The 21,183-nt window shown below is 39.1% G+C and overlaps 2 protein-coding genes across 2 annotated transcripts in view; both read left to right on the top strand.

Annotated features, from left to right (window-relative positions):
• The window catches only part of LOC139444705 (receptor-type tyrosine-protein phosphatase epsilon-like), a 44,358-nt gene that overhangs the window by 4,523 nt on the left and 18,652 nt on the right, over positions 1-21,183 (top strand). The window contains exons 3-5 of the mRNA XM_071225634.1: positions 18,415-18,660; positions 19,018-19,194; positions 20,073-20,210. Of these exons, the coding sequence (XP_071081735.1) occupies positions 18,415-18,660; positions 19,018-19,194; positions 20,073-20,210 (561 nt within the window). The remainder of the gene's footprint in view (positions 1-18,414; positions 18,661-19,017; positions 19,195-20,072; positions 20,211-21,183) is intronic.
• On the top strand, positions 533-7,940 carry LOC139445264 (multiple epidermal growth factor-like domains protein 10). The gene is made up of 9 exons (XM_071226405.1): positions 533-626; positions 1,825-1,959; positions 2,515-2,670; positions 3,317-3,448; positions 5,344-5,487; positions 5,567-5,701; positions 5,847-5,981; positions 6,842-6,956; positions 7,784-7,940. The coding sequence occupies exons 1-9, from the start codon at positions 533-535 to the stop codon at positions 7,938-7,940; spliced, it is 1,203 nt and encodes a 400-aa protein (XP_071082506.1).

Consider the following 21,183-nt stretch of genomic DNA (forward strand, 5'->3'; position numbering starts at 1 on the left):
AGTTTATTATGAGCAAATTGATTCGCTGTGAAATAAACAGGTGTCTGTGACCTTTTGCAAAAGTACAAAAGTGAGGAACATACTTTGTATAATACATTAACAACGCTGCTTTAACTTTTTGCTGACCCTGTCGTTTTTTTTAATCTTTACGTACTCCCTTATCCTTTTATAGGGCAGCAAGAATTTAGTAAGACTGTATGCATAAGTTGTTGAAAGGCCACAATAAAGTGTCTTGGCAAGCCATTGTCAATATTCACTGGCATTCACCGTAATCCATGCCAGCTCTAATAAGTACTTTGGAGCGAGGACACATTTGTTACGTGCAGGCCCTATATAGTATGTAAATCTGAGAGTATATACCTCTGATGTCTCTAGGGTAGGTGTGTCATATTATCATAAACATGAATTACTAGTATATACAATGTGTACTGTATATATGTCATCTGTGTGTATTATTTGTACATGTACATGTATGCTACAGTTGACCAACGGATTGTTTTACATGATAATACAGCATGTCCAGACGGCTACTATGGAGATTGCACCTCCAAGTGTGGAAACTGCCGCAACGCTGTTCATTGTTACAAGGATTCAGGCTTCTGTCCAGGAGGTTGTGCAGCAGGGTGGTTAACTGACACCTGTCTTCAACGTGAGTACACTTCCTGCGTTTTTTTAATTGTGTTGTTTTATGCATATTTGTAAGTCCGTTTCTCAATGTAAATTGGCTAACGAAGACTTTCATAAAGGTAGGGTTTTCACTGAATAATGATAAAGTTTTTTTTACAATTCAAAGATAACACATTCCCAAGAGTCACAGTTCTCCGCAATCCTAAAGCACCTAAAACACGTTTTATGTGAGTCAGGAAAACCGGGTTCTTATTAATATGTACTTTATTACAGGCAATGGGAATTACTTTCATTGCATGGACAGTTACTCTTGAACCATAAAGAATGACAAAGATTTATCAATGCTTGATGTTAAGATTGTCTGAGTTGCCTTTCTTTCACAACTATATAAATATAAGCAACAAAACGCTTTCATATTCAAAAGAAATCCCTGCTGAAGGCAGAGTCGACTTACGATTCCGACGTTTACATGGGTATGTGTATATCAATGACTAAGGAATAGTGATGATACTAGGCATTCGCAAAAAATGGACCTATCCTGTCCCACCGATAGCAACCGTCACAAATACATGAACAGGCAAGTCAACTGTATATATTTGAAAACAAACACGGGAACATTATGGTAAACGTCAAAATAGGGAATGCATCAGACATTCTGTTGTCACTAATACGTCAGATTTGGAAACGTCCTTCATATGTCTAACATAAAACTTTTTTTAAAACTGACGCCTTGTATGTTGTAACATTTATCAAATATCTTTTGAGCAAGAGTCGAATGACGCTCTCTGGAAATTTGTTAGAAAGGGTATGCCTTAAAAGGTGTCGAATGTAGACACGAAAGGACGGACCTACGGAATATTGTTCCGCATAACGGGAGAGTAGAAGTCCACCCTCTTGTCATAAGTCATACTGACGTCATAGCAAAGTCCGAGACAAACTCAACAGACGTAACAGGGGAATTGTAAATTTAGTTATATGTAAACCATTATGCCATCATGCTTTCACAGATATTTTTTAATAACATACGGTTCTGATATGTACCTTAATGCGTTTCGGACGGTGACACTATTCAATATTTAATAGCATTTTCTTTTAGGCATGTACCTTCGAATTGTGCATTTCAGCAAAGAAAATGTATGGTATTATCATAAACGTTTAATGATACAGTTGACAAACTTATTGTTTTAACACCCACAGCATGTCCAGACGGTTACTATGGAGATTGCACCTCCAAGTGTGGAAACTGCCGCAACGCTGTTCATTGTAACAAAGCTACAGGCTACTGTCCAGGAGGTTGTGCATCAGGGTGGTTAACTGACACCTGTCATCAGCGTGAGTACATTTCATTGCTGTGAGTGCAATCTTGTGGGTTTCAGCATATTCTAAGTGTATTTTGCTTTATGTGAATTGGATAATGATCCCTTTCATATACCTATTTTTCTCATTGATTATGATGATACTCCAGTGTTGATACTCCAAAACCCAGGGAGCAGTTGAAGGTTCTGGCTATCTGACGTTGAGTAGCCCCCATATTGGCCATACCGATCGCCCTGTCTCGTTGCGCTTGTGTAAGTCTGGGCATATTCTTGGTGGTTGTTTGCTTACTGTATGCCTGCTCTGTCCAAAGTCGGTATTTATGCCACAATCACGCACGTGCATTTGGACCAATGTCTCAAAATCACGTTTTGCACGTTTTTAACAATGCATGATTTGGAAAGCTGCGTTCGAAAATCTGCGTTGTGGTTGTGGTCATGTTGCATTTGGGCGAATGTTTTTTGCGGGGTTCAAACCTGTACCAACTTTTTTGCTTTTTATACAACTATTTTTAAAGTGAAAACTTTCGTTTGACCAGTAGTTTATTTGCATTTACTATTACATGTATCACAGCTTCAAGTGACATTGCAGCATGTGCAGATGGTGTTTATGGTATTGACTGCACGTCCAAGTGTGGAAACTGTCTAAATGGTGATGCGTGTAACAAGTCAACAGGAACATGCCCTAGAGGATGTGGAGCAGGGTGGATGAATAACACGTGTCATAACGGTAAATCGTTGATTGGTTTTCAGTTCGGTTCTCATACAAAATATCCATACATTCAACACATGCAGAAGGTATCCATGTGCATACATTGCCACATTCATCTCTTGCTTCATTCACATTTATCACTTGCCAGGTATACATCTAGAGAAGTGATTGATCAAAAGAGAAAATTGGTATTGTTTTGGAAAATCCATTTCAATACTGCATCCTAAGTGCGTGGAAAAGAATATAAATATCCAACCAAAAAACACGGAAACAGGCATTGAAAAGAGGAGTATGAAATATGCTCCTGAAAGACAATTAATCATGTGAACTTAATCAGGTCTGAAATGTTATTCGTCATTGCGTGTCGGCACAAGTGTTTGCATGCGCATGCATATCCATGTGCATGTTTACTCAGTATGTCTGTTAATTCTGCATTTCCATCACAAATTGTATCGTTTTCTAAATGTACTTCCTGATTGAATGAAAATCAGAAGTCATAATTACTCACGTAGAAATGGTTGGTCCTTTTAAGTTCAGTCTGTGCATAATCATCAACTAGAACTTCCACGGGTATTGTTTATGAGAACAAATGTATATTACGTATCATCTGACACAAGAAGATGCAGGTAAATGTGACTTGGCAATGCAATACTGGCTATTTCAGTGTGTGACGACGGGAGGTATGGCAATGGATGTGCGTCAGAATGTGGTCACTGGAAGAGTGGTACAGTATGTGACAAAACGAACGGAACCTGCGGGAATGGATGTGATGGAGGATATTTAGGTCTTCGTTGCGCGCGTAAATATGTGCGTCCATGTGTTAACATGAAAAGGAACATATTTTCTAAAATTAACAAGGAAAGAATTATTTAGACTAACACCCTAAATCACAGTGAACGAAAACAGTCACTTCTTAAATATCGTAAATCTTGAACTGCTGTACCCTTGCAAAAAATACGTCACAATCTTAATGCGACCTTCCCCAAACCCCAGAGGAATTTTAGAGATAGAAAATTGCTTCCATGAATTGTCTACCCGAGATGAATTTAATAACAGTGTGTGAGAATCTCTGGAGATGACTCTTACAAAAGAATCAAATCCTTAGAAGTATGAATAATTAAAGAATGTTGGCCTTGGCCTGTATTCACTCAGAGACACCATGGCCATGTAATTTAACGGAATGCAGGTACGGGTGAACTTTCGCTTACGTTATCACGAGTTGTGTCCCTTTGACGTTTTATAGGAAGGTAAATCTTTGACTGAATATGATTTAGAGACTAATTTACGAGCTACGAGGAATTGCGGATAATACATGTACATGTATGTGCCTAGTGAAATTAAATGTCCTTTTCACGCAACATGTATGTGCTCATCTCGTTCACATTCTGTAATGTTTCGTCAGCTGTTCGAGAGACACGACCCTCGTAACAATTACACGTATCCACCCGCGTGTAAAAAGTCATCTCTCATACACAAAATACTTTATCACTTACGTTTTGACGAAGCCAATAAGCAAATAGTCCTCTGAATTATGTAGTCGCAAATAAATGGTTCTGTTTGATCGTACAACCAAACAATAAACAAAAACTCGGGGATGATCTATAACAAATACATCCCCCTTACTGTTATTGTACCTGTCACAAACTGACAAGAATCATCGACTGCTACCAAAAGAAATGCCATTCGATATAGATGTTGGACAGATTGCTTATGATGTGCGTCATATTACCTTTGTAGAATCTGACGCCTAAACTCCATCACCATCGAAGAACGTCGAATAATCAACGATCATATAAGAGTTGTTTAAGATCAACTTTCGTCGGAAACAAATACACTCAGTTTTAAGCTTGAATCAAGATAATTTCGTATGGAAAGTACCTAACGTATCACATTCACTGCAGACATTATCTCATGCATTTACACTGTTCGACACATGGGCTTACACCTCTCGCACACAATACATTACATGACTCTTATGCACTGGAACAAGATCAACATCACAACACTACGATGCCAATAACGATATTGGCCTATCCTCACAAAAACTGTGCAAAAAGCGACATTGTATGATTTGACTATATAATAATCATGTGTAACGTCCTCCCCGCTGAACCAATAGCCAATAGTATTTGAAAAGGGTATAAAGAAGTTATATGATGGGAATTCTCGGAGAGAAGAGGTCCTCAATATCCCATGCTTGACGCAGGAGCCTACATACGATTATTAGGTGTAGGTGTGGGAGTTGATCATGCTATCACCGTGGTCCAGACACGATTGTTTACACACGTACCTTATTTAGCCTGAACATTAAAGTTATTTGCTTAATCTTAGATAGATATACTGATTTGCGTACTAGTGTCCAGAGAAATCTTTAAGATTTGTTCAACCTTGTGAAAATTAACAATCCAGTACATGTACAATGATCATGTTTTAAAGTATTTCGTTTTTATCTCTCGCCACTCAACAGGGAAATAATTAAATCTGCCTACATGTATATAGGAACTTGAACTAAATGGTTGACATGGACTTGACCATATCAAGAGTAATGGACAATATGTGCCTGACATGATTTTATGTTGTAATGTCTCATGCTCCCAAAATGTACACATTTGTACCTGTGTGACTCACGGCCTAATCAAAGCTTGCCCTCGCTAAGAGTTTATATTCAGTGACGATTGCTCATGTTACTGTCTACATCATGCCCGGACGGACGTTATGGTGTCAACTGTCCATCTCAGTGTGGTCACTGTCTGGATACTGATGTCTGTGACAAGGTGACAGGGAAATGTCCCAGAGGATGTCAGCCTGGATGGTGGCCAGATCTCTGTTCACAGGGTAGGTACTTGATCTTCAGTATTGTTAACAAACCTGAAACGTTTTGTCTTTTTGTTAATGGTAATCTTATTTGTTACAGCTTGCAGTGACGGTCGTCATGGACACCACTGTCAGTCAGAATGTGGCCAGTGTAAAGGAAACCTGCCTTGTAACAAGATCAATGGAACATGCGACCAGGGATGCCAGCCAGGGTTTCAAGAACCCACTTGTAAAGGTGGGATGCATTTTCGATGTGATTGATGTTATTGTTCACTCTTTGTACATGATAACAACTCTCCCTTCACTGGTCGCTACAGCCTTGCCAATATATCATAAAAATAAAGTATTCAGATAAAAAGAATACGTAGTCTACTCGCCAGAATGCGTTGATGGAATGTACGGAGATGACTGCATGTCCCGATGTGGTCAGTGTAAAGACGCCCTGATCTGTGATAAGTCCAGTGGGGAATGTCCTGAAGGATGTCAGGGCCACTTCGTGAAGCCCCTGTGTCAAGGTAGGACACCGATCTCATCAAAATTAGATCTTAGTTCTCGCTATCACAAAACAAAGACCTGAGGACATACCATTACGGGTCACATCAGAACGACCTTTTATCCGACCAATCAAAGCGTCGCTTACCAGATCATGAAAGTGACGGTCGGAATGTGTTGTCTAATCATGCAACCTCGAAAACGTTAACACGGGGTATCCGAACGTCAGCTACGGCCCGTACGAATGGTTCCGTCAAAATTATCGTCTATCTCTCGGTTCCGTGGGATAAACTTTTGAACGGTGGAGGCGTTGCACAGCACGTGGGAAGCACTGCCATACAATCTCAACCATATATTAGACATTCCAGAATGTTCGTTTGTTCAGTTTTCAAAATTTTAATCGAGAACTGTGTCAACATATCTTTCAAGCGTAGTCTGAAATGGAAGTCGCCAGGTTGAAACGAGTGCCATAAAGCTCGAGAAAAGCTACTTTCTAATTGGCTGATGTCGACTTCTTTTTAATCATTTCAGTCGTGTCAAAGTTCGCGAAAGGTCGTTCTGACGTGACCCGTAATGGGATGTCCTCAGATCTTTGTTTAGCGGCAGCGATAACTCAGATCTGATTTTAATGAGACTGGGTAGAACACTAAATTCAAAAGGAAAAATAATAAGATTTATCTACTGTCTTTTACATTTTGAAGTCGACTTTTACAATTTTTGTTTAGTCATCCTGACAGTAAATCAATATTATAAAACTAGTTTGTTTAGTCAATATTTCTCTTTGAAAGGAACTTAGTAAGGCCTATCAAGGCATTTGTAAAAACTACACAATGTATTAAGGAATATGAATCATTTACTTGTCTTCACAAACAATGTTGTACAGTGTGTCCGGCAACACCAGGATGTTTAAGCCGGGAAGCGCCAGTTGTAGCAACACTCGGAACACTTCTCGTCTTGGCTGTTATCGCTCTGTTGACGTCCATCTTTTACATCAGAAGGTAGGGATCTTGTAATGTGTAAAATATCATGAACATGAAAAGAGGGTTCATAATATTGAGCAATAGTAACTGGTTCCGTGTGAATGATTGTACATTAGAAACTCTAACTTACAGATTCTCTTTATCATATTGATCATACGTCGTTCATTATTGTTTTACTATGCATTCATATTCAATAATATAACATGAAACTCATTTAATTTTTTTACACAGAACTTCAGTTGATTCGACCTACAACAATATCGATGATGTACATTAACGTCAAGTATTCTAAGAAAGTATCAGCTCGTACAAACATGTACGAATGTAGAGCGTACATTTGGCGATACTTGTATCGATTGATTAAGACAAATATTCAAGAGACAATTAGTATTGATTAAGTCACAGAGACGTACCAGACATTCTCCTTACATAGATATTGAATACTAGGATTGCAGTTCTCTGCAACACAAACAAGAAACAACTAGTGGTGATATGGTCTTCAGCACTGGTTACAATGACGTCACAATCAAATGACATCACTAATGGCTCTGCTACTGAAGCTGTTAGCAGTACTTTTTACACTTTAGACACTGCTTATTACTCTCTACACACTGAAAAAGTTGGAAGAATGATGTTGGATGATAGATAAAATCTCACCCATGTGACTTTTGATATGCAATATATCAACACTCTTTGATAAAAGTGGAAAAACACCTCGGAAAGCCTCGTTGTTTTCCCACTTTTTTCAACTCGTGTTGATATATTTGATATCAAAAGACACTCAGGTGAGATTCTCTATGTAACAATCATCTTGTGTATTACTAGCTTATTGATGTATATTTCAGACTGAAGTGTCAACTGGATGCTTTACAGAAGAAGCCTGAGGATAACTACATATCTCTTGATGAGAAGACCAAGGATCCAGTTATGGAAAACACATATGAACACATTGACAGCACCACTCCTTATGCTAATGCAGGCGACCATCAGGGCCGAATTTGAACTGATCAAAATCAGTTGCATCAAAAGAACTGCCTTGTTCTAGATTGATACAGAGCAGATTCTTTTTAACAACATTGTTCTGGGTGGGGTCAACATCTTTTTTTCTCGTTTGGTCACTAACTAGTATACAACCCAAGCAACATATAGTCTGGTGTTATTATGGGGCAATGTCGGGATTGCCGTTGAGCTGAAATAACGTTAAATTGGTCGTTTACAAATCTCACCCCAGCATCTCAAAGTATTCAATGCCATTCAATCACAAGCACTTGAGTCCCTCCTGCAGCAGTTATTCCACCCCACATCATAATCCCGATTGCCTTCAAGAACACGTACATGGGTTGACGTATCGGTCACCTTGACACCTTTAGACACGGGTCCTGCCATTGGATTGACGCACGACGTTATGCTGCGAGGTATCGAATTCAGTTGTTCCTTTTGGCTCGCCGTCTGTCATTTTCACTTACATTTGGTCTGGTGAAATTTCACCAAAACGATCCAAAGTGGAGAGAGAGAGAGAGAGAGAGAGAGAGAGAGAGAGAGAGAGAGAGAGAGAGAGAGAGAGAGAGAGAGAGAGAGAGAGAGAGAGAGAGAGAGAGAGAGAGAGAGAGAGAGAGAGAGAGTATTACCTTTTAATGCCTAGTTTATGTAGTTTGTAAAATAATCCATCGTGCCATATCCTATCGAATGCTTTTTCATTATCTAAGAAAGACTTACGAAGACAGCTTAGCGTGGGAATATTGTGGAATTGGAAATCTGACCTTTTATAGAAATCATTTGAAGCGATTTTCATCGAATAATCGTTCGCGGATAAAGCGTTTGGTTGATAGCTCACCTATCTATAATTTCACATACATCCCAACGCTGCCATATAGCTTTTTGACATACATGTACATGTATGGTCATATTGCACTGGCATCATTGTATTAATGTCTAAGACACCAACGTTGCCTGCTTTGTCAGTACATGACCATGGTATATTTCCCAAGCTATTCACAAGTTCTACGTTAAATCATATGATACAAAAACATCAACAGAGGAAAAGAATAACAGTAACAAAACATTAGATAATCGATATTGGTTTCTATTTTTCAACTTTTGTATATCTCTTTGTAATCAAAAACAAATATATTTAATCAAAACAAACACAACAGACGGATGTGAGAACTGATTACTTTATGTGGAAATATATAGCTTTAGTAGTGCTACAAGTTCTCGTGGTGCCATCGCTGATTTTCAGATGTCCATCCACATAAATTGCACGGCTATTTTGCGCCAAAATAGAATGATCTGTTTCGACGGATAATCTAAACTAGTTATTCTCTTTTATTGATATTTTATATTTACCAGCTGCAGTATACGCCTGAACATTATTGATACATCTGTAAAGTCATCTCTTGTGCAGGTCAATAGCATATGTCATGACATATTCATGTATTTCCAATACACATGGTCTTGATTTGTATGATACACGTATCCACATGCACTATTACATGTCACGTGTATAACTGAAGCATTTTCTCATTTCAAACTGCGGTCCAGCAGCCTGACCAGTGAGAATAAGTATGTCATTTAACCCTGCTGTTTTCTATCGAACAGCTGCCACGACCCTTCCGGTTAGACTGACGTTCATACCACAACCTGCATACTGCTTCCACATGACGTTCTAATCCACGCCAACTTCTTAATTTGCAATAGAAATATATTTGACCATTGTCACTATAAGCCTAGTGTGAATGTAAAATTCATGTACCATTTTTATTACGCATGTAGAAATTTAGTATTGTATTTATCTGAGTGACATCATATTTTCGCATTAAGTACTTTTAGTTTGCCTGTTTGACTCCTTGTACTTCTGACGAGATCTGTGAAAAAAAGAAAACAACAAATATGACATTTGGCTTATCTTGTCAATTAACAGGTTCACCTCGTTACCTGAGCCAATCCTGAAAATATCAACTTTGTCAAGTTACTCGATATCATTTGTCAAGAAAACAAATGTATTAAAATGGTGGAATTTTTTTAGACTTAGTGCTGTTTATTAAATGCGCAGAGGGCGTGGAACTGGACGCCTGGTAGCTGTTGGGGTCAATAAATAAAATCTAGAACATATTATATAACAGGTCCTGTCCTTTTAAGCTGTGATCGCCATTAAGCATACACATTTAGCACTTTCAAAACACGTTAAGAATTAGGTTTTGATGATATGTTGTATGTTGTAAGAGGCGACTATAGGGATCGGGTGGTCAGGCTCGCTGACTTGGTTGATGCATGTCATCGTATCCCATTTACAGGATCGATGCCCTTGATGTCAGTCGCTGAATTATCTGATCCAGACTCGATTATTTACAGATCGCCGTCATATAGGTGGAACATTGCCGAGTGCGGCATTAAACAACAGACGAACAAACAAATGTGTTAAAAGGCATAGGAACCCTTGGGGATTCCTGGGTTGAACTCCTGCAACGTATGAAAGCTACAACAAACTCATGTACATGTAAAGGAAAGAATTCGTGCAGTTATTGGTAATTGGGGACAATCTACTTCAGTTAGGAAGGATAGTATCCTGCCTCATTGCGATTGATATGGACACGGGATCCAACGTCCTCAATCACACTGATTATTATTGACAATAAGTTCAGGTTGTTGATGATATGTCCCATTTATTTACATAATGAAATGCCAGAGTATCTGTCGCAATTCTACTTTGCATGATAGTCCATATAGTGTGCATACATATGGAATTCAAACATACAGTTATAATTATTATTATACGGAATGCACGAAACAACGAAAATTTAGTTATGTGCATAATAATAATCATAATCACTCCACTAGTTTCCCACGACTATACGCCGTCAGTAATAACCGACGCAAACAAATGACCCGGAAGTCGTCGTGGAGCCCCTAGCGTGGTACTGCTCCTTTTAAAAAGTGTAAGGTATATTTATATATTTTTTTGTTTCAAACCGATAGCCAGAAAAATATACTGTCCATTGTTACACAATTAACTTCCCTTGCCCAAAGCATTTAATATATAACTAGAAACTTCACCAGTGATAACAAAAGGTCCTTCATGTGATGTTGTCCGATAACTTGTTCGGCATCGATCTAAAATATTCATGGCGTACAACCATCTAAACATCGCAATTATGTTGATACCTGATCGTTGTACTAGCAAGGATTGTGGTGATCAATCGGACACAAATCAAAATACTACAAAAATAATATCTTAATGAATTCATGAATGACCCGTGAAGATTCGGGATAGAATAGATCTTCAGCAACCGATGCTTGTCGTAAGAGGCGACTATGCTTGTCGTAAGAGGCGACTAACGGGATCGGGTGGTCAGGCTCGCTGACTTGGTTGATGCATGTCATCGTATCCCAATTGTGTGGATCGATGCGCATGATGTCAATCACTGGATTGTCTGGTCCAGACACGATTATTTACCGACCGCCGTCATATAGCTGGAACCTTGCTGAGTGCGGCGTTAAACAAAAAAGAAACAAACAAAGAATTAATGAATTTATAATGTAATTTGATTGACGTTGTACAGTTTCTTAACATATATTATTTTCACGTAAAAGGTAGTCCGTGACATGCACAGTAGGCTCTGTAACAGTCGTCACTGTAGGTAGCAGTGCCGTACACGTTACTGAAAGGTGTACATATTGCGTAGTGTCCTGCTTTAAAGGAGTATAATTGTCACAAATATTGTAATCGCCCCAAGCATGTCCATTTTATACATTGATCCCTGCGCATCAGTAACATCCCATGTCTGCCACTTCACGTATTCCCATAATCTGACTCAAATCTACCTGGGCGATTAAACCTAAAATAATGTGCTTGTTAGTTTTACGTGTTTGCAACATATGTCCATATTGTAACCGCAGTCTTCCTTCACAGCTGTCAAAGAATGTATCTCAATGCTGTTTTTCACATCACCCTCCTTCATTTATCTCAACCAGCCACCCCAGGCTATACTCTCATTGTGATAATGTCACACTATGTGACGGCGACAGGAGCAGGTATGAGGTTCTCGAAAGGCTGGCTGACACGTATGCAGTCAAGCGGAAGATCTACGCTTCGCTTTGGCAACATAAACGTTAAACACACTTTAATATTTGAAGGGCAGAGTAATAAAACGACCTAATATGAATCAGCTATTGGCTTCGTACCCTGTTATTTAATATAAGCCTACATGTAAATGAATACGGCGTATAATTATAACATGTTAACGAAAAGAAATCATTATATTTGGGTTTATTGTGCCCACGTGATATAAATGGGAAGTCACGCTTTCTCTGTCGCCTGAGACACTGTACTTCCCTGTCAAAAGATGGGTTCCTCAGGTGTGCAAGGATCCAAGTTACACCCTGATTATGTTTCAGGTCAGGAATTTACCTGTGCTCATGGATCAAGTATCAACCTGCATCATTCCTGGTGGCTTTTTTCCTCTAAACTAAACACACACTCATTATAATACAATACATGAGAATGGAGGTGGTAGATTTCTGACAGACCTCAATGTGAGCCAGACACTCGATAGGTTACAATTTTTTATGCAAAAAGTTAGTCTCGAGGAAATTCGTACATTAATCTCATACTGAGGAGGGTGGAAGCCGTATATGTATTTAGGTATAACTGAGTTGTAGATATTGAGGTATAACTACTATCTAGATATTTAGTTATAACTAAGATGTTGATATTGAGGTATAACTGAGATCAATTTATTTGGTAGATGTTGATATTAATATTTAACTGAGATCAAGTTATTTGGTATATTGTAGAACAGACTTGAAAATACTTAAGTATAACTGAGATGTAGATATTTAGGTATAACCGATATGTAGATATTTAGGTATAACAGCCCTAGATATTTAGGTATAAGTGGGATGTAAATATTTGGGCATAACTGAGGTGTAAATATTTAGGTAAAACTGAGATCTAGATATTTGGACATAACTGAGATCTAGATATTTAGGTATAAGTGAGATGGAGATATTTAGGCATAACTGAGCTGTAGATATTTAGGTATTGCCGAGATGTTGATATTTAGGTATTGCCGAGATGTTGATATTTAGGCATAACTGAGACATAGATATTTAGGTATAACTGAGATCTAGATTTCTAGGTGTAACTGAGATTTAGATATTTGGACATAACTGAAATGTAGGTATTTAGGCATGACTGAGATGTAGATATTTAGGTATAACTGAGATGTAGATATTTAGACATAACAGACCTAGATATTTAGGTATAAGTGGGATCTAGATATTTAGGTATAACTGAAATCTGGATATAATTTCTGATACAGATAGACGTTAATATTAATTCTATAAATTAACTAACAATTCTCTCTTTAGACAGCAATCACTTCAAACTTTCGTTCCCTACCACAGAAGTTACTTCATAACATAAGTGTCACTTGTGTTTGTTTTCTAGCTTCCTACTTTTCCTCAGTGTTTACCAGATATTCTATCCAACAGAGACATTTGATTCACATGAATAACATCTAAAGACTGTATACGAAAACGTAGGAATCCAGGATGTAATATTAAAAATACCAGCCAATGCAAACTTACGTTCCTGGAAACTGGGGAGACCCTGGGTCACTGCACTTTAAAAAGATCAGCAACTTTCTTCCTGGTTGAAGTTCACTGTTCCTTCGTGGGAACCCACAGGTGAGTTGTTGTAGCGTTTTACATGCGTGTTGCACATTGTGTAATTCATCTCGATGTGTATGGTGTACCTTTCATTACCACGATGTTATACATTTGTAATTGATACCGTAATTTCTGAAGGGAGATGAACTATGACATAGCTATTATGGCTAGTTGTAAAGCGTCTGGCGTTTGAGAGACTGGGCGCTAGGTTATCTATCTGGGTTATGAGTCTATTTTAGTTTGCAGGGCACGGTGAATTGTGTTGACATGGAGAGGTATTTGTGGATACCCGTTTTGTTGATATTAGTTTCCCTTTCTCGTTGTACACATGAGTATATTCATATACATTTTTGAAACTATTGCTTCAAACATAGCGTGAGTGAAAACAGCGTATAATTGTATGTGTTTGTGGACAACTCACGACAACAGAGTCTCCCAACTATAACAGTGCATTGTTGTTATATCATTTGCCACAGGGGAGAAATCACTGATGTGTAACAGTCTGTGTTGAGCTCTATAAACATAAACAAAGCAGCTTCTAATTCCGGGTAGTCACAGGACGTCGATATGCTCACCCAACAACAATGGCGGCCTAAGCTCCGTACACCTTCGATGATGCGACCCCGATAAGAACATAGAAAGTCGTGTGATCGAAAATATAAGTACATGTATTTTAAGGAATGTGTTTTAGAGAGCGAATCGGATTACAGCTTTGGTGGGATCACGATCCATGTACACTTTATGGCAGGGTTGTGAGTGCGGTATTTTCCGAATCGGGTATCTTTAGGAAAACACTGTGGGACAGTCTGCAGCTCTGTGTAGTGACAAGTAACAATCCAAATCGTTTAGCAGCAAGGCAGAGCTACAGTTACCCCAGTTAAATCCATCATAGTTAATCCACCATTTGTGAAGAGTTCACAACTATTAAAGGGGGCACGGGTCGCCCAGTCGTCTAAGGCGCCGCGATTCGCTATGCAGAGTTGCGTCCCTTGGTCACGCCAGAAACCTATGATTGTGGGTTCGAATCACGGTTCGCCCCGCTTATGTTTCTAGGTTTGTCAGCACCATTACCGTGCTCGTGGGTTTCACCGAAGTGGTATCTGAGACCTGCATCACTTTGGGCTTTCCTCCCACATTAAGCTGGCACTTCGTGATAAAACTGGAATACTGTTAAAAGCGGCGTTAAACCCAACTTACACACTCACTCGCAATTATTAAACAGCCGAACCATATTTATATCATCGTTCCAGTTTGAAATCGAATGATGTATCAAGTGGTATGTACAATCTCCACTTTAATTCTTTTGCTGTTTTAATCACCATGTCACGCGACTACAGCAAATATGCAAGTGAAGCACGTGTCCATAACAAACGCGACGATAGCAGAAACGCAAGTAAAACATGTGTCCATAACAAACGCGACGATAGAAAAGATTCACGTGAAATATGATCATAACAAACGCGACGATACCAGAAAGATGCACCTGAAGCACGTGTCCATAACAAATTCGATGATAGCAAAGATGCACGTGAAACTAGTCAGGTGTTATGTTTATAAACTTTTATTGACACAGATGTAAAGTTGCAAATTTCCATGTCCGTTTAGTTGATGCGTAGCTGAAATACCCCAATCAGTGTCCATGAATTTCAAATGTGATCAACTGAGATAGAAATACACATACGTACGTAAACTGTTAGGCGCGTTCCACATGTACAATGTTATGTTTGTCTAGTCCGCAGTGATGACAAATAGTATGATAACTACTCTTAACTGTGTGTATGCATCCGTCCATTGTCTCGTACATTTATCATACAATCTTGTATACCTGCCGGCAGACTATTTTTCCACTGTGACATTGTTTCGATGAGGGCGTATCAAATGTCAGGGCAAGCTTGACAAGATGAGCCCTCGGGATTTGTTTCGCAAGAGTACGATTTTTTTAATTACTTGTTAATTTGTTCGATTTGGCAGATTAATGGAAATGTGTCAACTAGGAATTTGCCAATTAGTAAATATTTGTGAGATTCCCAGCTGCAAACATCGTACCAGTCGAAAGTAGAACGTGTTAAAGGCACGTAGCATGTCCTCTATAACTATGTGTGGTTTGTATGCATGCATGAAATATGAATGGTGGTAGAATCAACGTCAGCGTCTATTTCATTTCAAGATTCAACTCCCAATACACAGACCTGAGACGAAATGGTAAGGTTATTGACTGGGGTCCTGTTGATCTCCATCACTGGGACACTCACTGGTAAGAATTATTGATACAATCCCTTCAGTATCAACTACGCATGTGATACTTAGTTCCATATGGCACCTGCTATCCTGGTTATGACAGTTCTAGCTAAAACTGGATCTCAAGTAGGAAGATGAAACAATTCGATTTCTAACAATGTCATCTAAATGCACATCTACATTCTCGTCTGTCTTTTGATGTGTAAAAGTATATGTCCCTATATTGTATAAACAACATTATATATTTTCAATATCTCTTTAGATGCCGAATGCCATTGTGACACTGTGACTGCCTGTTCCACGTTCCCATCCACTCCCTGTAGCCGTAGCCAGGTCGGCAGTCCAGACAGATGTCAACAGGGATGGTTTGGTTCCTACTGCCAGAGACGTGAGTATTCGGGATTTGCATTTGTTTTTCTTTCATGGCAGTACTCTGCAGCACTCCGAGTCACTGGCTTCATGTTACTAACATAATCAATTTCAAACTGCTCATCTTTGTTTAAAAGTGTTTGAATACGACTCAGTCCCATCATATCTATCATCACAGGATATATAAACACGATATGATTATTTATTATCACTATTACTGTATGTGACTTATCCAACTTGTCTCTATCAGAATTAGTCCATCTCAGAAAATTACATACTAACTTCGATCTGTGTTTTAGATTGAAAACACTTTGCAGAACGCAACTGAAAGAACACCGACAACGTTTTGAACAGTTGGTGCATACCTAAATTTAAATTGGAATGTACAATTGCCGAAAAATTAAGTTGTTCCGTGGGGGTAGTGTGACGTACTTAGAGATTATTACATTCCTTTGCGTGTCGTTTTAAGAGAGTGTAAGATATAAACATTTATCATACAATGGGTAGGTTTCTCGGCAGGATAAAGCCAACGGATAAAAACGATATCCGTTGGGGTCATATGCGGATAGAGATGCAAATATCAAAGCATTCGTGACCAACTCGTGTTATTCCGGGACAAGCCGAATAGCGACTCGTGCCCCTCTCGTGGCCATTTTTGCGACCGGGTTCCGTCTTAGCGCAAACGGGCACACCTAAAACAATTGTCAATTCGTTGCGTAATGGTTCACATATGTTTCCCCATATATTATATATATTTCAGATAAAATTTAAAGCACATCGGGACGTGCGGAATTATACAGTATGATTGAACACATTTAACTGTGTCTCGGGTATATTTTTAGATGTGTAAAATCAAAACAATATTTCTGAGGGATTCTTTGACGAAGTACTTGAAATCATACGCGCATTCTGATTTGTTTGTCGTATTTTCGCACATAACATTCATCGGTAGGGGGACGAGTCTTCTTGCAGGTTACGGAAAGGGCGAGTGGTGACGAATGATATCAAAGGTCAAGTAGGGACTACTTTCAGTGTTTATAAACAAACATGGCGTCGCCCTTGTCATTAGGCAGCCGAGTCCGAATTAACCATCGGGAATCTGGATAAACTACAGAGATAATTGCCATCATTATCAAAAGCACAGTCTATTATACTGAAAATCAGTGTTTAACTGTGACGTAGCTCAGGCATTTTATAAGTTTTGGAGATATAAATTTCGAAACAATTTTGCGAGGACACGAGGCCTAGCCAAGCGGGATCAGTAGCCATATCTGTGCTTGTAGACCTTTGCGGCTTGGAACCTTCTCCACAAATTAAAATAGTTGGATTTGGCCGAAATATGTTTGAATTGTTACCTTGTTTCGTTTTGTTGCTGTGTGTACATCTGACTACACTTCTTAACGTTATGACAGACCGACTGTCAACAACGTCTGACCGTGGCCGTGACGTCTCATAGACTAGGGTTAGAGTAGCTTCCCTTTGAAAAAGGGCAGTTACTCTAGCGGACAGACCGATGGATTGCCGCGAAAGGCAAATAAAAACGATTGTTGTTTTGCGTATATATTGCTTCACCAGTGTAAAAGAAACGGATTCAGTTGGAACGACATTGGCTACTGTCACTGTCCGACTGACACATCACTTACCCTGTGACGTAATACATATTAATGCGCGCATTCCAGGAAAACTCGCAATGTTTAGATTATGTTTGTGAGAGAAGGAAAGCGATTTTCAAGCACAGAATTAAAGAATTAATTCTGCCAAGGCTCGCTAAATACAATGTTTGTTCCTAATGCAGGATATTTACCATCCCCAAACACACTCGCGTGATAACCTATATTTTGACACGATATCCTTATGAACAGGACTCATTACTATGCAAACATATGATTAGCTGGTAATTAATATTGAAGACACACCAAGAAGCTAAGAGTGGCAAATCTCTAAGACTGTATCGCCACGTATACAGTTGTCACTATATTAGTTCAGCAAGGGTGTCTAAATTAAGCCAGCAATGCTTCTTGACATATGAAATCCATATTCCATGTTGGCTACCAAAGGTTTCCATAGCTCAGTTTATGAAGTAAACTGAATGTTAATAAATAATGTACACGGCCATGCATTAACTGTTGTCACACCTGGACCTTCTCTCTCCACCATTGTCTTATGTGTATGGTGTTGTACATTGCTTCTTTTTCTTCAGAAAATATTGCTTTAGGAAGAAGTGCCAACCAGAGCAGTACATACGTTGAAAACAGTGACCGGACAGGGTATACACCATTCTATTTCGAGGCTAAATATGCTGTAGATGGCAGAGCTACAACAGACTTCTATAGTACACCACTGACATGTACACATACAAACCCTGGAGTTCAAACATGGACAGTGTACCTGAACACCTCCAACACAGACAAGATACAACGCATCAGGCTGTATCTACGTAATGACCGTAATGAGTATGGGTCAACATATAAATTTTGTGTTTTTCTCAATGTGAAGAATACCAATAAAATGTAGCGCTTTTATCTACACATAACTAAATCCGTAACAAAACAAAATGTATCGTTGATGGATGGTTCCTAGTACTGCTTTATAACAGGTGCTTATGGATTGTTGTCGGTATATGTACGTTGTGGTCAAAAGCCATGGTTATCCTAATCTCAGGTAACATTTGCTGTGTCTTTTTGGAATTGTGTTCGTGCAAGCCATAACTTGATGTACTATTTCACGTGGCTAATCGATCTGGAGCTTCATCAAATGAAACACCTGACCTTGAAAAGACTGCACATTTTCACTTCAAATTCAGTACTTAGCAGAAACCAAGGCATGAAGATATTTGTCGGTGGACAGCTGTGTATACAGTGGTCAACGTATACCCATCCGCCTGCTATAGCTGACGTGAGATGTCAACAACCACTGACAGAAAACACACTCACAATACAGACAAGCGATTTTCTCACGCTCTGCGAAGTGCAGATATTTGGTAGGTTAACTTACACCACTGATCGTGTGAGCGAAAGTTTTGGGTTTTCATGTTTTTAACAATAATTCAGTTATATCACAGCATGACAAAGGCGCCGCAATACCCCGTGCAGAGTTGCGTCCTTGGGTGCGTCCCGTGAAGATTCCGGGTTAGAATTGGTCTTCAGCAACTCATGCTTGTAAGAGGCGACTAACGGGATCGGGTGGTCAAGACTCGCTGACTTGGTTGATGCATGTCATCGTATCCCAATTGCGTAGATCGATGCTCGTGATGTCACAATTATTCACAGACCGCCGTCATATAGCTGGAATAGCTGGCGTTAAACAGCAAACAAACACATCCTTTTGTTAGCCAGAAGCCTTTGATCGTGGTTTGGAATCCCGGCAAACCCCGATTATGTGTCTAGGTTTGTCAGCACCATATCCGTGCTCTTGGGTATCACCAAAGTGGTTAAAGTCAGAGACCTGCTTTCCTCCCACATACAGCTGATAACTGGAATACTGTTCAAAGCAGCGTCAAACCCTACTTATTACTCACTCACTAAATGTCCAAAGACAATTGCTGACGAACCAAACATTCAAAACCCAAGATCAACAACGGCTCAGCTATTTTAGTAAATGACATAAAAGAAAATAGGTCTCCAAACAAGCTCTCGTAATGGAACTATTACAGTATGGATAGGACAGATTTACTTTGCCTTAGTGGCAGATTGTCTCCACGTTTATCCTAAATGTTTTGGGTTTTTTAAATGGTCGGCGGAGTTCAACTTTTTCAACAGTTGTGTGCATCATTAATCATGAATATGATTTTATCTAGCGTCTGCCGATGTCACTTATAGTTCATGTTAGTTATATACATTCTTACATGTTGATATTCAGTTTGCAGTGACGGCTGGTTTGATGAGGACTGTGACAAACAGTGTCACTGTTCACAAAACACAGAAGTGTGTGACAAGATCACTGGACTGTGTCTGACCGGATGTGCTCCAGGGTACACGGGAAGAAATTGCCAATCAGGTACAGGTTCTGAGCCTCGCCCAGTCGGAATCTTGTGTTGTGAACATTACATGCTGTCATAGAAGTTTATTATGAGTAAATTGATTCGCTGTGAAATAAACAGGTGTCTGTGACCTTTTGCAAAAGTACAAAAGTGAGGAACATACTTTGTATAATACATTAACAACGCTGCTTTAACTTTTTGCTGACCCTGTCGTTTTTTTTAATCTTCACGTACTCCCTTATCCTTTTATAGGGCAGCAAGAATTTAGTAAGACTGTATGCATAAGTTGTTGAAAGGCCACAATAAAGTGTCTTGGCAAGCCATTGTCAATATTCACTGGCATTCACCGTAATCCATGCCAGCTCTAATAAGTACTTTGGAGCGAGGACACATTTGTTACGTGCAGGCCCTATATAGTATGTAAATCTGAGAGTATATACCTCTGATGTCTCTAGGGTAGGTGTGTCATATTATTATAAACATGAATTACTAGTATATACAATGTGTACTGTATATATGTCATCTGTGTGTATTATGTACATGTATGCTACAGTTGACCAACGGATTGTTTTACATGATAATACAGCATGTCCAGGCGGCTACTATGGAGATTGCACCTCCAAGTGTGGAAACTGCCGCAACGCTGTTCATTGTTACAAGGCTTCAGGCTTCTGTCCAGGAGGTTGTGCAGCAGGGTGGTTAAATGACACCTGTCTTCAACGTGAGTACACTTCCTGCGTTTTTTTAATTGTGTGGTTTAATGCATATTTTCAGTTTCTCAATGTAAATTGGCTAACGAAGACTTTCATAAAGGTAGGGTTTTCACTGAATAATGATCAAGGTTTTTTACAATTCAAAGATAACACATTCCCAAGAGTCACAGTCCTCCGCAATCCTAAAGCACCTAAAACACGTTTTATGTGAGTCAGAAAACCGGGTTCTTATTAATAAGTACTTTATTACAGGCAAAGGGAATTCCTTTCATTGCAT

Source organism: Haliotis cracherodii, unplaced genomic scaffold, assembly GCF_022045235.1.
Source record: "Haliotis cracherodii isolate W230 unplaced genomic scaffold, xgHalCrac1.p SCAF_6, whole genome shotgun sequence".
NCBI classification, from domain to species: domain Eukaryota; kingdom Metazoa; phylum Mollusca; class Gastropoda; order Lepetellida; family Haliotidae; genus Haliotis; species Haliotis cracherodii.

Coding starts and splice junctions, on each gene's coding strand:
- LOC139445264 (XM_071226405.1), top strand. CDS start 533: ATGGAGATTGCACCTCCAAGTGTGGAAACTGCCGCAACGCTGTTCATT. Junction 5,702..5,846: donor TCAAGAACCCACTTGTAAAG/GTGGGATGCATT, acceptor TCTACTCGCCAG/AATGCGTTGATGGAATGTAC. Junction 5,982..6,841: donor CGTGAAGCCCCTGTGTCAAG/GTAGGACACCGA, acceptor AATGTTGTACAG/TGTGTCCGGCAACACCAGGA.